General features: G+C 47.6%; 2 protein-coding genes and 1 non-coding gene across 3 annotated transcripts in view; 2 read left to right on the top strand and 1 right to left on the bottom strand.

Moving 5' to 3' along the window:
• Positions 1-7,869, top strand: part of LOC128876485 (lysine-specific histone demethylase 1A) — a 101,722-nt gene extending 93,853 nt beyond the window's left edge. Inside the window, exons 11-14 of the mRNA XM_054122905.1 lie at positions 1,591-1,883; positions 2,622-2,834; positions 3,148-3,346; positions 3,950-7,869. Coding sequence (XP_053978880.1) covers positions 1,591-1,883; positions 2,622-2,834; positions 3,148-3,346; positions 3,950-4,134 — 890 coding nt within the window. The 3' untranslated portion in view covers positions 4,135-7,869. The remainder of the gene's footprint in view (positions 1-1,590; positions 1,884-2,621; positions 2,835-3,147; positions 3,347-3,949) is intronic.
• On the bottom strand, positions 6,959-7,110 carry LOC128877714 (U1 spliceosomal RNA). Its single transcript, XR_008457294.1, has one exon. It is a non-coding gene; the product is annotated as a U1 spliceosomal RNA (small nuclear RNA).
• A 1,110-nt stretch (positions 7,870-8,979) lies between the features above and the next one.
• LOC128876466 (calponin homology domain-containing protein DDB_G0272472-like) lies at positions 8,980-11,482 on the top strand. The gene is made up of 2 exons (XM_054122879.1): positions 8,980-9,284; positions 9,506-11,482. Exons 1-2 carry the CDS (start codon positions 9,014-9,016, stop codon positions 10,843-10,845), a joined length of 1,611 nt encoding a protein of 536 aa, XP_053978854.1. The 5' UTR covers positions 8,980-9,013; the 3' UTR covers positions 10,846-11,482.
• Positions 11,483-13,784: the final 2,302 nt, after the last annotated feature.

Genomic DNA, 13,784 nt, shown 5'->3' with positions numbered 1-13,784 from the left:
TTTGTCACGTTATGCGCGATCGTGTATTGAATTCTTCGAACAGTTCATCGAACGATGAACGCGCGTGGTTCGGAGGCTGGGACTCTGGAAGAATTGTCGCGCGATGAAACTGAAACCGGATCGGTTCTCGTTTCTCCGTGGACAATTTCCATCGACTCGGAACCGGCCGCCTCATTGCGAGGAATTAATTTCCCATTCGAGAGTGAACGAGACAAGGTGACGAGGTGGGGAAGAGGGGTCGACTTACCATAATTTTGGTAGCAGCGGATCGTTCCCTTGACTGGCTGTTGAATATTCCCTCGCTTATTAGAAAGGGTTTCTGTAATCGACGCCAGACACGAGCGAGAGAGTCTACACCGGCGCGGCGCACCGGTGTAGCCGCCAGTCAAATGGATTCCAATTAAAGTAATAACGAATCCGCCGTGCCTTTTCGTCGCAAATAATCGTGCGTGGATCGAACCCGCGTCGCGCGACGCGTCCCTCCATCGACCGGTCGCCGTTCCCCTTGCCCGCGCCGCTGCTCCTACCCGCGAGTCCTGGGATAAAGAACAGCTTCCGAACGTTCGACGTCGAATTTAAATCGGTCGAATTAACGAAACGACGAGGCGACTCTCGTTCGCGACGCGACGATAAATTACTAGGAGAAGCAACGAGTCGTACCGAACTCGAAAACAACAGCTCCCCGCGAATCTTGCGTCGAATTTTTCAACTTTACTCCTGCTTCTTCCAAAACGAGTCGTATTAAAAGTAGACAAAATCTTTTCAGACTTTATCACGATTTTCAACAATGTACGATACAACGTATAAAATACATCTCGTTCCACCCACGATCGGATATTAACTTGCAATAACTCCGACAGGGAACGTATTCGTCGCGTGATAATTCAAATTACAATGCGCTCGGGCAGGAACGCACGCGCGCGTAAATTTAAATTTCCGAAATGGCGTCTACCGATAGGAGAGTGCTTGTTAGCACACCGGTGGCCATCAACATAATTAACTCCCTAAGTGGAGACGCCTGTGTATCATTATTAGTACATGCGCAGCCGATGTTACGGGGTTCGAATGTGCTTACGAGAATTTAGGGCCGCGTCAGGTGTCCTGATTTAGCCGCGCTAATGCGAAATATCCAATTAAACGGTAATGGAGCCTTTATCGGACCCTGTGACGGTGGCCCACGGAATTTCGCCACCGTCAGGGCCACCCTTGCGCGATCCGCGCTTCGTTAAGGTGAACGCGTGCCGCCGTAATAATTCTTTCCGCTTTAACGACCGTTTCGCGGGTACGTGTACGTTCGTCCGAGTAATACGGGGCGCTCTGTAGGCGGTACCGATCGCTGACCGGTGGCGATAGTTGGGCTATTATATTTAAGTAAAAGCAATCGTGGATCATCCGTCGTTATTTGTGTATTCGTTGCTCGACTCGGCATTAACCTCTTCCAATTCGTGTATCGGGCGGTGCTTTTCTCGACGTGAAACTTGTTGGAAGGATACATGTCTCGCTAGAAAGATCCTGGTTCCGGAGGGTGTGTTATCTCGCGGCGTATAAATTCCAGCGCTGACTGTCACCTTTTTATGCATTACCTTGCAGTTCGCAACGGATATTCCTGCGTACCTGTTGCTCTCTCGGAAGGCCTCGACATTCGATTGAACACAGCTGCCAGGGCGGTCCGATACGGGGTAAATGGCGTAGAAGTGTGGGCAGCACCCTCGCGCAGCCCCCACACAAATCACACGGTCTACAAGGCGGACGCTGTGCTGGTCACGCTGCCCCTCGGCGTCCTGAAAGCTTCCGCCCCGCCGTCCGCGGTCGCCTTCAACCCACCGCTTCCGGACTGGAAGTCTCAGGCCATTCAGAGGCTTGGGTTCGGCAATTTAAATAAGGTAAGCCCCGCGGTACCGGCGAACCGAGCCCCGTTTCTCCTCGCGGCTTTCGCGGACCCCCGAGGGCCGCTGATTTATGCGTCCAGCGAAAACGACGATCGAACTTGTCGACCGTTGCCCGAATGAGATATATTGTGATCCGGCGGTCTCCTTTCGTCGCCGGGCATCGAGCAGCGGACCGGTGACGTGGCTCGTGTCGCTTCTTACGCCGGGACACGTTCCTTTTACGGCCTCCGGGACGGGGCCGCTTTACGACCGCTGCGCGCCCGTACTTTCGTATGCGAAATTAAAGGCTCATCGCGTCGGGGAAATGGGCTACGGCTGTCAGGATTTCTCGCCCGATAGCCGATGAAACGGAATAAATTGAGGGTAATTTGGATGAATCGAGAGGGCTGCGCGCAACCGTAAGCCGATTCCGGGAGATTCGTCTTCGCGGACGTGTTTTGGTCCCGCGACCGCCGCGATTGTCCTCGAAAATCGACCAAGCTTCTTAACGTTGAGTTCACGGAGCACGATCGTTCTCACTTGTTTCGATTTTCAGAAGTAAAGTTATGGAAATCGTTTACATTTTTTGTCGATCACTTGTGCTGATCTCTTGTTCATATAAAGAGAGAAGAAAATAATATGTAACGCTCCTCGAAATAAGAGCGAGTCTACTTACTCATGACGACTAATTGTCGAGTGTGAGTATGTTCGAGATTCAAGGGTGAAATAACACCGCTAAATTCGTCACGTTAGGTGGTGCTGTGCTTCGAGCGGATCTTCTGGGATCCAACCGCCAATTTGTTCGGCCACGTGGGAAGCACGACCGCGTCGCGAGGCGAGCTTTTCTTATTCTGGAATTTGTACAAGGCACCGGTTCTGCTGGCGCTGGTGGCCGGCGAGGCGGCCTGCGTAATGGAAAACGTCAGCGACGACGTTATCGTAGGACGATGCATCGCTGTTTTAAAGGTAAACCGAACCGAGTCTCGGTTTCGTCCAGCTTTCGTAACGCAAAACTTGTCCTGACGTTGCGGATGCTCGCGGAAATGATAAATAGTAGATTTAAATAACTGTATTTACACTTATTAATATTGCAATAGTATCATTTATTTAACAGAATACTGATAACGGTGGATAACACCAGAGCGTTACGAAACTCAGGTGCCAACATCCAAACATCAAACCTCACTTCTGCGTAACGTCAGCGCAAGTTTCGCGTTATCGCGTAAACTTCGTGCCGTGGACGCTGGAATCTTCACGCAGAGCGACGATTTTCTTTCAGGGTATTTTCGGGAATCAAGTGGTGCCTCAGCCTCGGGAGAGCGTGGTGACGAGATGGAGGGCGGATCCCTGGGCACGAGGATCCTACAGTTTCGTTGCGGTCGGCAGTTCCGGCAGCGATTACGATCTCCTGGCAGCGCCGGTAGCACCCCCGCCCACCCCTGGCGCTTCACCACCCCAACCGAGAGTCTTTTTCGCAGGTAAATGTTTAGACTCCGCGATATTTCGAGCCACCGCTTCTTTTGTGTTTGCCTTTTTTGCGGGGACAAAGTCGACCGACTTCCTTTTTTCACCGGCAGAACGAGGCTGCCGCCTTTATGGGCACGCTCGCTCGTTTCGTCTCGAGAAAATGCGCTTTTCCGTACTTTACTTTAGACCCGTTCGGAGAGAATCTCTCAAAAGAGGATTTAAATAGCTTCGTAATTGATTCGTCGAGTTTGAAAAAGAATTATTCCCCGCTCGAGCGGTGGGTGGTCCCTAATGCTTCCAAAGATGTTTCATTTGTTCCGTTCCCTGCTACTGCGAATCCTATTTATTTCTATTGTTCGGGACAACGGGGCAAATTATTATTAGTTTATAGCCGAAGAGGTTGGCGATAAGGGTAACAGGGGTATATTATACCGTTGCAGTTTTCACGTTTCCGAACGGTGTAAGCTAACAATAAACATTTACATTTTTCGGATACAGTAAAGACGCGCGAAAAATAATATATTTTTATTTTTCGTAGACTCTTAAAATATCATTGTTAGTTTTCAGCGTAGCTTCTTCCAACATCAAACCAGATTTGAATTCCGTGCTTTCAGGCGAACATACCATAAGAAATTATCCAGCCACCGTCCACGGCGCGTTCCTCAGCGGTCTGCGCGAGGGTGGACGTATCGCGGACCAGCTCTGCGGAAGCCCATACGCGCCGCCAACGATGCCAGCTTCCGTTCCGCCACCGTCGGGAATTTCGTCCGCGACCACAGGCACCAGCTCTACGCCTTAGTAGTTCCCGCGAAGAACGCCACGTTCAAACGACGATGAGCAACGCCGAGAACAAAATCCTCCAGGATGATCTATCGCGTTCGTTGCGTGTTCGGAGTTGATTTCGTTTCAGCTGGCGCGTATACGATCATTCGGATGCGAATTAGCTAGGAAAATCTATTTGCTGATGATCGGGCAGTCGATTCGTTCGACGCGAGTTACCCCTCGATCCTGTTGCGATTCGGATGGCTCTCTATCTTTTTAATTCACCGACGAAACAGCCAGACGATGAGATACAGAACCGTAGAAACGTGCATTTATGCGTTTGCGTCGCAGTCACCGGCCTTGACGCGAGATCGGAAAAAGCCAAGAACCGTAGCAGGATCATATCGATTCATAATAGAATAGATTCGTGCCTTTGCTTCGTTTCGCATTCGCGAACCTTCAGTTTGTATCATACTATAGAATCGGTCCATTGTACTCTTAGTGTATTCTGTTACATCTTTTCTACCGGCTTGAAACCTCTATGCATGCTTCGCGAACGTCTCTGTCCGGATTTCCTGGCCTAGGTATCGTGCTTCCGTCGCTCGTCGACGCGCTCACCCGATCGTCGCCAGCTTCCAGCACCGCTCGAGCGAGCCGCTCCGCTTCGCTGGATCGGAACAGACGTTTTTCGCATCCCGCGAAATTGTTCGTTTTCGCGAGACTCGAGTGCACGCGTAATTAACCACCGCGGGAGCTGTGGCCGAGCATCTTCACGGTGGTTTAGGGGCAATCGGTGGCGTCGAGTTCGCTGATCGGTTCGACATCGCGACGCCTAATGGACAGAACGGTTTCGTAACATCACGATTACCGATTAATTCTGACGAAGAGCGAAGAGGACTCTTTGCGACTCTACTTTCTCGTCGCATCTTTCGACCAACGCACACGTATCTTTTAAGACATTCCGACGTCCTGGAATATTTTATATCGCGCGCAAGTAATTGTTTGTAACGTCCTTATGCGCCGCGTTCAACCATGGATTGCTCGAGCTTGGGTTAATCGGTTGCTCGCGACGCATCCGAATCGTGTATACCCGATGGAACAAATATAGAGACTCTCGTAAACGCAGCGGGAAGCCAGGACGATACAGCCATAAATCATCATTCCAGAACCGCGCCTAGAAAGCCTCCTTGTCTCGGTGTGAATTTTACATAGGGACCCGCGAAGAAATCTCGCTTCGACGAAACGATATAACCTGCAAAGGCAGCTAATCTTTTAGGAGAATACTTTTCTTCGGTGTGAAAAATCCGTGATTAAAGAATACGGAGCTCTCGCCAATTAAGGAAAAACTTATCGTGCCTCCTATACTCGAGATGGGAGTCTCGAGGAAGTTGTTGTATTCGTTCCACGTCTTATACCTACGCATGTAAAACCGCATCGATGAGCCGATCGCGAGATTACGAGCACGCGTAACAATGTATAAAATGAATTAGTTTATACAGCGAACGCTCATGTATATTGCGATTAAAAGCAGAGTTGTTACGATCCCGACGAGAATCGACTGGATTCGTTTTAGCGTTGCGTCCACCACCCTACCGCGACTACTCGTGGTGTAATTCCGGGACTTATAGTCGCAAGCTTTCTGGAGATCGCGTTTCAGTCGACGGTTATGCTTCGATACGGTCGTTTCGACCCATTTCGACGAGAATTCCCGATGATCGAGTGACGCACCATTGTGAGAACGTCTCGAATCTCAACGTTCTCGTCACCCTCGAGAGACATTCTCCTCCGTTGTCCGAGGAACACTTGGGGGTAAGTTAAGCTGTGCAATAAGAAATGTCAATGTCTCAAGAGAGGATTCCTGGCGACTATTCGCCGCGGAACTGGGTGAATTCGTTGCCGTTTCGCGTGCCACTCGTCGCGTATCCCGTCAGTTTCTTCCCCGAAGCGCCTCTGACCCGGGACAAAAAGGTTCTCCTCGGTTCTTTCGCCAACGATCGCTTCTTTCTCTCGATATTTCTTTTTCCCATGAATATGACGTGCACATGTCTATATCGCGAACGCCTAGGTTCGACGACCAGTCGTTTTAATCGCAGTATCACCAGCAAGCTACAGCAATGTTCTTCTTCCCGTCACCGTTTCACACCCTAGTCCCGTCGCACACTCAACTCCCACTACTTTTTTTAACTACACGCAAGAAACAAGCGTCCGATTGTTAGTAGGCTATGTACAATTTTTGTACTTTTGTAGCGTGTATGTTTATAAGACAACTTTCATCGAAACGTTGAGAGCCTTAGGATGAAAGCGATACCAGACATGATTATACTCGAAGGATTTTTAATAATACGATCGATAAAACTTACGATCATCTATTAACGCATGTGTTGTTTAAACAAATGGATTTTTTTCGAACCGGTTCCACGTCCTTCTAAACAGGGCGCTTCAGTCCCAAGTCAGTGACGGGAAAAAGGATATTACTGTATTTGATAACTGGTAACTATCGAGTCAACAGTGTACATGGTCTAGGCTCGTTTGCAGACCGAACATAGTGTTCCAATTGCTACAATAACGGATAACAATTTTTGTTAATTAACATTACGGTACCCGATGATGTATTATTCTTCCGAATAATTACGCGACAGCGATCCATAAATTTTAATTACAGAAACTGTCGCGCTCACAGTAGATCGCTAATTGACAGTGGGTGTGAAAATCATCACGCATTGGTATATATTTTTCGTTTACTTTCCCACGAAATTCACGATATATCTACACATGTTGTCAACTTCGGTTTGCCCGCTTTTCCAGTGAATTGCGGAACATCTACCGGAAGGATGCGAAGAAGATTTCGTTGAACGATTACGTATGGGGCCTGCGTTTCCGACAAAAGCCCCACACTATCAAAAATTGAACGTACAAATACTCGCATTAGGAGTACTTACAGGCTTCAGCGCATGGCCTCTCGCCTGGGGGAACCACCTCGTTGATCATGGTATCCCCTACGCCAGGTTAGTATGAAGCTACAAGTTTTCCGACGACATCATTAGTCCTTTGGTTCGTCATTTCACTTTCGAGAAAGTTCGAAAATCGATGCTCCATCCACCGGTAATTTGGACAAACTATCCCGATAATTGACTAACGAATCGTTTGATCGATAAATTGCAACCTTTCGCACCCATTTGACATTGGACGACATGTTAACATCATTCAAAGATTTTCTAAATTATTAAATGATTATTAAAAGACGGGTATAAATAAGGTCGTTGACGGTTCTTCTACGGTAGGATTTTAATTCTTGCATTGGTGTTACATTGTACATACGACGATTGTGTTTAACCTAATACGTGACATACTTTCGAAAATAATTTCATTTTGAGATGATATCATGCATTATTCAATCTTTGTATTGTCGAATCGAGTTTTACTTTCACAGTGAATGCAAATACATTTTCAATTATTCGATATTAGAAAATGCTTCCTCCGTTGTATCGTCTGTGGAGAGGCTCTTTTTTAATAAAAGCGTAGGCAATCTTCGCGTCGCATGAAGCGAACCACTAGTCGAGGATGCGAGAGTAGAAAATTATTCGCATCCTCCGGGTGTTTCGTTGCAGAATCGTCGCTTTATCGAGGACAGAGATGAACAAAATTTCCATTTTAAGATAAATAGCTTTTGCTTTGTTACACTTTTCAATAAAAAATTACAATCAGAATTAAAGGATAAATTTACGCTTCACGTAGAACGAATTGAATCTTATTCCAATAATCAAACGAATCGTTGCAAACAATTTACTGTTGGACTAGTAGTCGCGAGAACTCTTACGAGACTGAAATTTTGTTTCTATAGAATTAGAAATGGCATAATCTAACATCTCTTTAGAATTTACGAATCTTATTCAAATTAATTTTTGTCGACATCTCAGTTTCAGAATTTATTTATTTATTCCTCGGTGAAAACCCTTGTCACTCATACGTAGACGACGTGGCGGTCAGCGTGTTAATCGAATTCTCCTTATTGCTTTCTTAAGAACCGTTGCGTTTCCGTGTAATTTACGAGCCAACCAATCGCTCTAGCCTTCCTGCCCCCACGAAATTTCCTGCTTAAATCGGGGATATTGTGAGCTTGATTACTCCTATATAGATATTGCGTTACAGTCGTGCCCGGGAGCGTGTAATCGAACTACGTCGAGTCTTGTAAACTCGATGAACTTGAAAGACGAGCAAGCCGCCTCATCGAAGTCCTGAAGTTCCGTCGGCGAGCAATGTTAGCAATTTGCCGTCGAGTTCGCGACGCTCTCGCTTCGGATACGACGATTTTACACCGAATTCTGACGGATAATTACTTTCATGCGCGATGAACGCCACCGAGCTTCATTCGATAATTTCGGTGTTCTCAAAACGTCGAAGATTCAGGACCTAATAATTCTGAAATGGCTGAAAGCCCGAGAGCGCTAAGAAAATTGAAACTATGCGCGTGGAGGATCCTTCGTCTACTTTTGGTCGCCATTTCCACCCTCGAGTTATTATACAAAACCGTGCAGAATGCTTGGTTGGTTACAGGATGTACCAAATTTCTTGACATAACATAACCAATAATTCGCCTGGGATAAGGCAGGTAACTGAAACCAAAGACAAGTTTACATCACAAGTCATCGATGATTTTTAAATATTCTTTTACATAAACATCGCGAGCAAATAGTCGTACAGATCTTCTATTTGTCGTCTATTTGCGAATCAGATCGCAGTGCAAAGGAACCCCAGCCACGCGCCCTTCCCTCGAGCTCGAATATTAATTCAATAGGGTCGGGATCGTCATGGCAACCGTAAACACCGATTTAAACGTCAGCTGGTCGAAGATCTCGTCGCTGAACTGTCGCGAATTATTCCACTTCGACCATTCCGACGGAACGATTCTATGGAATATGAGTATCTTTCCGTTGCAAAATGTGAAATGCGGGCCACCGAAGCCGCGAAAGTATCCCCAAGCTGTGGTCGGGTGCCCGAAAGGGGCTCTCGGTTACAGATTGAAGGAACGCAACTGCAAGATCGTCGAGTACCAAGACAGATCCGCGTTCGAGCAGTATGAAGCGGAGAAGAGGAGGGATTACGAGCACATTGTCAAGACTATGGATTTCGAGGAGCAGACGGACAGGAAGATCAGCAACAAGAAAGTCTGGCAGCGTGTCCAGCAAGGTACTGACGAAGACACCGTGCGTTCACGACGCAGCTTCGCGTAAGTGGGACCTTCGTCGAGACGTTTTGGAGAGGATTGCTACTGAATTCTTTGTTAATGTCGCACGTCCGATCTGTAACATTGAAATCGTTGTCAGAGTAAGAATGTCATTTCTGCGTGGGCGGAGGTCTCGAAAAACCTGTGGCATACGATTTCCATTAACGATTGCTCGATTCTTCAGGATTGGCGACCTACGAGGAAGGCGTGAACGCGCGACGGGAGAAACTGCGAGAGTTGCTGTTGGGAGAACAAATGGGGTTAATTCGCGAAGTGGTGGAACAGGCTCAACACGGCGACGACGATAGAATGGACGAGGTACGTCGAAAGATCGCAGAGATCCGAAGAAAACAGGAGGAGCAGCGTCTGGCTCTAGTGGCCGCGAAGAGGAAGCAGCAGCACATAGCCCAGTGCCCAGATTTGCGCGAGAAGATGGCGAAGAAGTACACGGTCGAGGCGAAGGAGATCAACCTGGCTCAAATGGAGGACAACGTGACGAAGAAACGGGCAGAGGAAGAAATGGAGAGGCTGTGGCACGACTTGATGCTGAAGGATATCGAGGCAAAGAAGGAGCACGAAGTAGAGATGGCGAAGAAGCGCTGCCTGGTGGACCAGGAGGTGGTGGCGACTTTGGCCACGCAGATTGCAGGGAAGTTGGCTCTCGAGGAGCAAAAGAAACAGGTGCAGAAAGAGGACAGGGAGTACTTGGATGATCTATTGCAGACCATACGCCGGGAGGAGCTGGAGAACTTGGAGAAAGAACGGCGGAAGAGGGAGAACCTAAAGAAGGACCTGCAGGAGCAAATACTGATCGCCAAAAGACAGTTGGCTGAACGAGCTCGTCGCGAGGCTGAGATAGATAAGATGCGGCAGACCATCACCGACGAAGAGCTGGCGAAAGAACGGAGCAACATCAAAGAAACCAGCGCGGCCCTGCGCAAGGAGTTGCTGGCTTATCTGTGCTACCTGGAGGATCTGAGGAAAGACGAGGCCAAGAGAAACATCGAGATTGACCTTGTGGTGGAGTCGGCGATGAAGGAAGCCCGTGCCAAGCGCGATCTCGGCCAGAAGAAGTTCAGAGAGGCCAAGGAGAGAGGCCTTCGGGAGTGTCTCCGAGGTCGCGAGGAACAACTAAGACAGAAATGCGAGAAGCAGAGAGAGGAGCAGGAGCGTATCAGGTTGGAAAAGGAAGCGATGGAGAAGGAGATCGAGCTGGAGGCCAAGCTGGCCGCACGTGCGAAAGAGGAAGAGAAGAAGAGAAGGCTGTGTTACAAGAAGGAACTGGAGGAGCAGTGGAGATACGCGGACGACGCTCGTCGCCGCGAACTCGAGGAGGAGGAGAAGCGGCGCCTAGAGGAGTCGAAACGTCAGGAAGAATACCAGAGACTCACCGAGGAGCTGCTGACGGCTTCCGAGAACATCACCCCACATCCGTTCAAGATTTTGCTGAAGGAGTACGAAGCGCGTTACGCCGCGGAAAAAGCGGGTCACTGTTACTGTCCACCATCGCTACATGCGGAGTAGTTCATCTATAATCGCGTAGATTGCTTGCAATGGCTAGTCAAGGTCGTATTTACAGTAATCCTCTTTGTATTTCCTTTCACTTTTTATGTCTACATACAACGTACAACGTATCGAGCTTTTTTTATAGTAAGTTTTTAATTGAGACATTGTTGTCGAGCAGATGTCGCTAAGTTCAATCCTTGAAATATGAGTCGATAACACAGTTTGCGCAAATAGAATCACACAAGATGTTGATGCTATCCTGTACCCTCGTCTGCCGCTCGATCCATGCTGCATCTCGGTGGAGAGGATCAACGATCTATACGGTGATCCATAGCAGCATTCGTACAGCGCGCACCATCTTTTCGCGAACGGCTGAACCATCACTCGAGTCGGTCATTGGTAATCTAGGTCTCTGCATGTTTATCGATCCCGTATCTACCGCGATATACTTTCATTCGGTATCACTTTTACGCGAATGTTTTAAAAAACTATTTCAACCATGGTCGAAGAAACCACGTCAGCAGAAGTTTTTCCCTCTCGGTATTTTCAACAAGCAAGGTTTTTGCGCGACGCTGTTTAAAAAATAATTCAGCGGGCGAAAAGTATCGGACGATTTTACCAACAAAACACGCGAAAACGCATATGCAAATAATCGTGCTCTTCAATTTGTCGTTGGTGAAACGTTAATTCGGTCGAGTCATTATTGCAACAAAATAAAATTCACGAGACAAAATCGCCAGCGTTTAATTCCGCCAACCGAAAAATATCGCAGACTCCACTGCATACCGCATGAAATTAATTACCAATCAGAACTTGTAATGTTACCTCTTTACGTGATTTATATTCGTCTAAAAATGCAACTCGACCTCTCCGATTCCATCGTTTTCTTCATTTTTTTTTTCCACGTATTTGCAGAGCCACGTTAAACCAGGAGTCTCTTGCGGGCCCTCCGGGCAATCGCTTTGAAATTCACGGCGAACCAGTCCGAAGTGCAAATTGACACTCCAATTGGATTGAATAACATAACTTGCCCAGCTGAAGTAGAAGCCGTAAATTACCTCCGGTGTTCGATTATTGGAAAACACGCGACGCGGTCCACGATGAAAAGGAGAACGAGATTAATGAGCGTTCGCGATGAAAAATTAAACGCAAATTAATCGTCTAGCCCCGAGATACTTTGGGTCAACGATTTCGCGATCGACCACGTTTCGCACGACGATTTGCACGTGTAATGGAGTGTGTTTTCGATAGAATCGATGGCTCGAAGAAGTAAGGAAGCATCAAAATGAGCGTTGTTCTATCTTGGTAAACCTAAGTGTACCAAGACTTACGCCTATGACCACTTTTATCTATTACATTTCAATTTCTCGCAATTTAAGAAGTGGTTGCTTTGCTACACTGGGTCTTCTACGAATCCCCTTACATGAACAGTGAAATAATACCGAATAACCTGCAAAGTATTTTCGTTTAGCTGCTGAACGTATTCGGTTATTGCAGCCGGCGTGGAGTTTCGAAGACACGGCAAGGTCTCCGATGAAAGGGAAGACGGTAGCTGGGGGTGGCTGGTAGGGGTTGCTGGGTGGATGTTTCGAAGCGAAACCCGTTTAATGTAGAATTTGAAGTATGAATACAGATCAGACTCCGCGTTAGAGTCACAGTGTCGTCGGGGTATTCGTACATATCCACCGCACTCCGCAGCGTCTTCCACGGTTATGCTCGTGTCTGTTCCGCGAATGCAAATGCGCGTATACACGCGGAGCGTATTACGGTACGCCCGGCACGTTTACCACCGTCACGAGCCGCAATTCAGACCGCCAAGACACGGTTATCTTTATAACGATGGAAAAACTTTACCGCCTTTCTCGCCGCGACTTTCGTTACGGAAACGATACCTTTTATCGGTTTCCGGTTTTCCTCTTCGATCCGCTTTCTTCTACGAGTTCTCGCTCTTTTTTTCTTTTGCGCGATCATGCCGAGGTGGACTGACCGATCGATCGCGTCGACTACTTATGGAACAAATTCCTGACCTAACGAAAAGGATAATGATAGATACCGTTATGATCCATATAACACTTCAAGACTGATTATCGAGACAATTACTTATAATAATAGCACAAATAAAATGGTTAAATAGGAATAAGTAATTGTCACGAAGGCAGCAGAGACGACACTTTTTTTTCTGCACGCGTACTAGATAGAATGTTCAAACTTGATTTTCCCGAAAACAATGATTTTACATGTCGTATCACCCTCTGGTCTATTGTACCAGCCCATCTGTCTGGCCACACCTGTATATCAAAATTCAAATGATAAATTGTGGTTGCTGAATAAATTCCCTGCTGTTCCCGCAAAGGACAAGAGAAATAAACGCACGTACGTTGGTAAAATGGAAACTGAAGTAGAAACATACAGGTGACGAAAGCTGAGGGCAAGTGTTATTGTAGCGAGAAGAAGTTGGAATAGAAGACGGGGAACAGATTTAAATTCCATAAAGACCGGAGAGGAGTAAAAGCTTGCGAAGAGAAAGGTAAGGACCGAACCGACGAGAACCAGAAGAAGAAAAGGAAGATGGAACCATGGAAGAGGGAAGGGGATTGCGGACTCGCAGGAGCGAATGGACTTCGCCTCTGGGGATGTTCTTTTGACAGTCATGTCGCTGTCGTCTCCTAAGGTCCCCAGGCGGCGTTGCATTAATCTTCTTCTTCCGACCCCGCCTTATTGAAAATTCTACAGAGCGCTTCACAGTTTTTGCCACCAACCCGCCCTTTGTACCCCGCCCACATCTCCGTCACTCCTTCGGGACGTCACCTACGAATTCACCTGCGAAGTCGATCGTCGTGGCTTCCGTTTCGTTTTGCAGGACGTCCCTTTGGGTGACGGAATCGCAGGCAATGGCAGCTCGCAATCGGAGAAGACATTTACAGCAGACGGTTTCGAACAAAACCTCTAGTTGCGAA

Source organism: Hylaeus volcanicus, chromosome 5 (assembly GCF_026283585.1).
Source record: "Hylaeus volcanicus isolate JK05 chromosome 5, UHH_iyHylVolc1.0_haploid, whole genome shotgun sequence".
In the NCBI taxonomy this organism is placed as follows: Eukaryota; Metazoa; Arthropoda; class Insecta; order Hymenoptera; family Colletidae; genus Hylaeus; species Hylaeus volcanicus.
The sequence above is the reverse complement of the archived record's forward strand: the minus strand, read 5'-3'. Positions and strand labels throughout refer to the sequence as shown.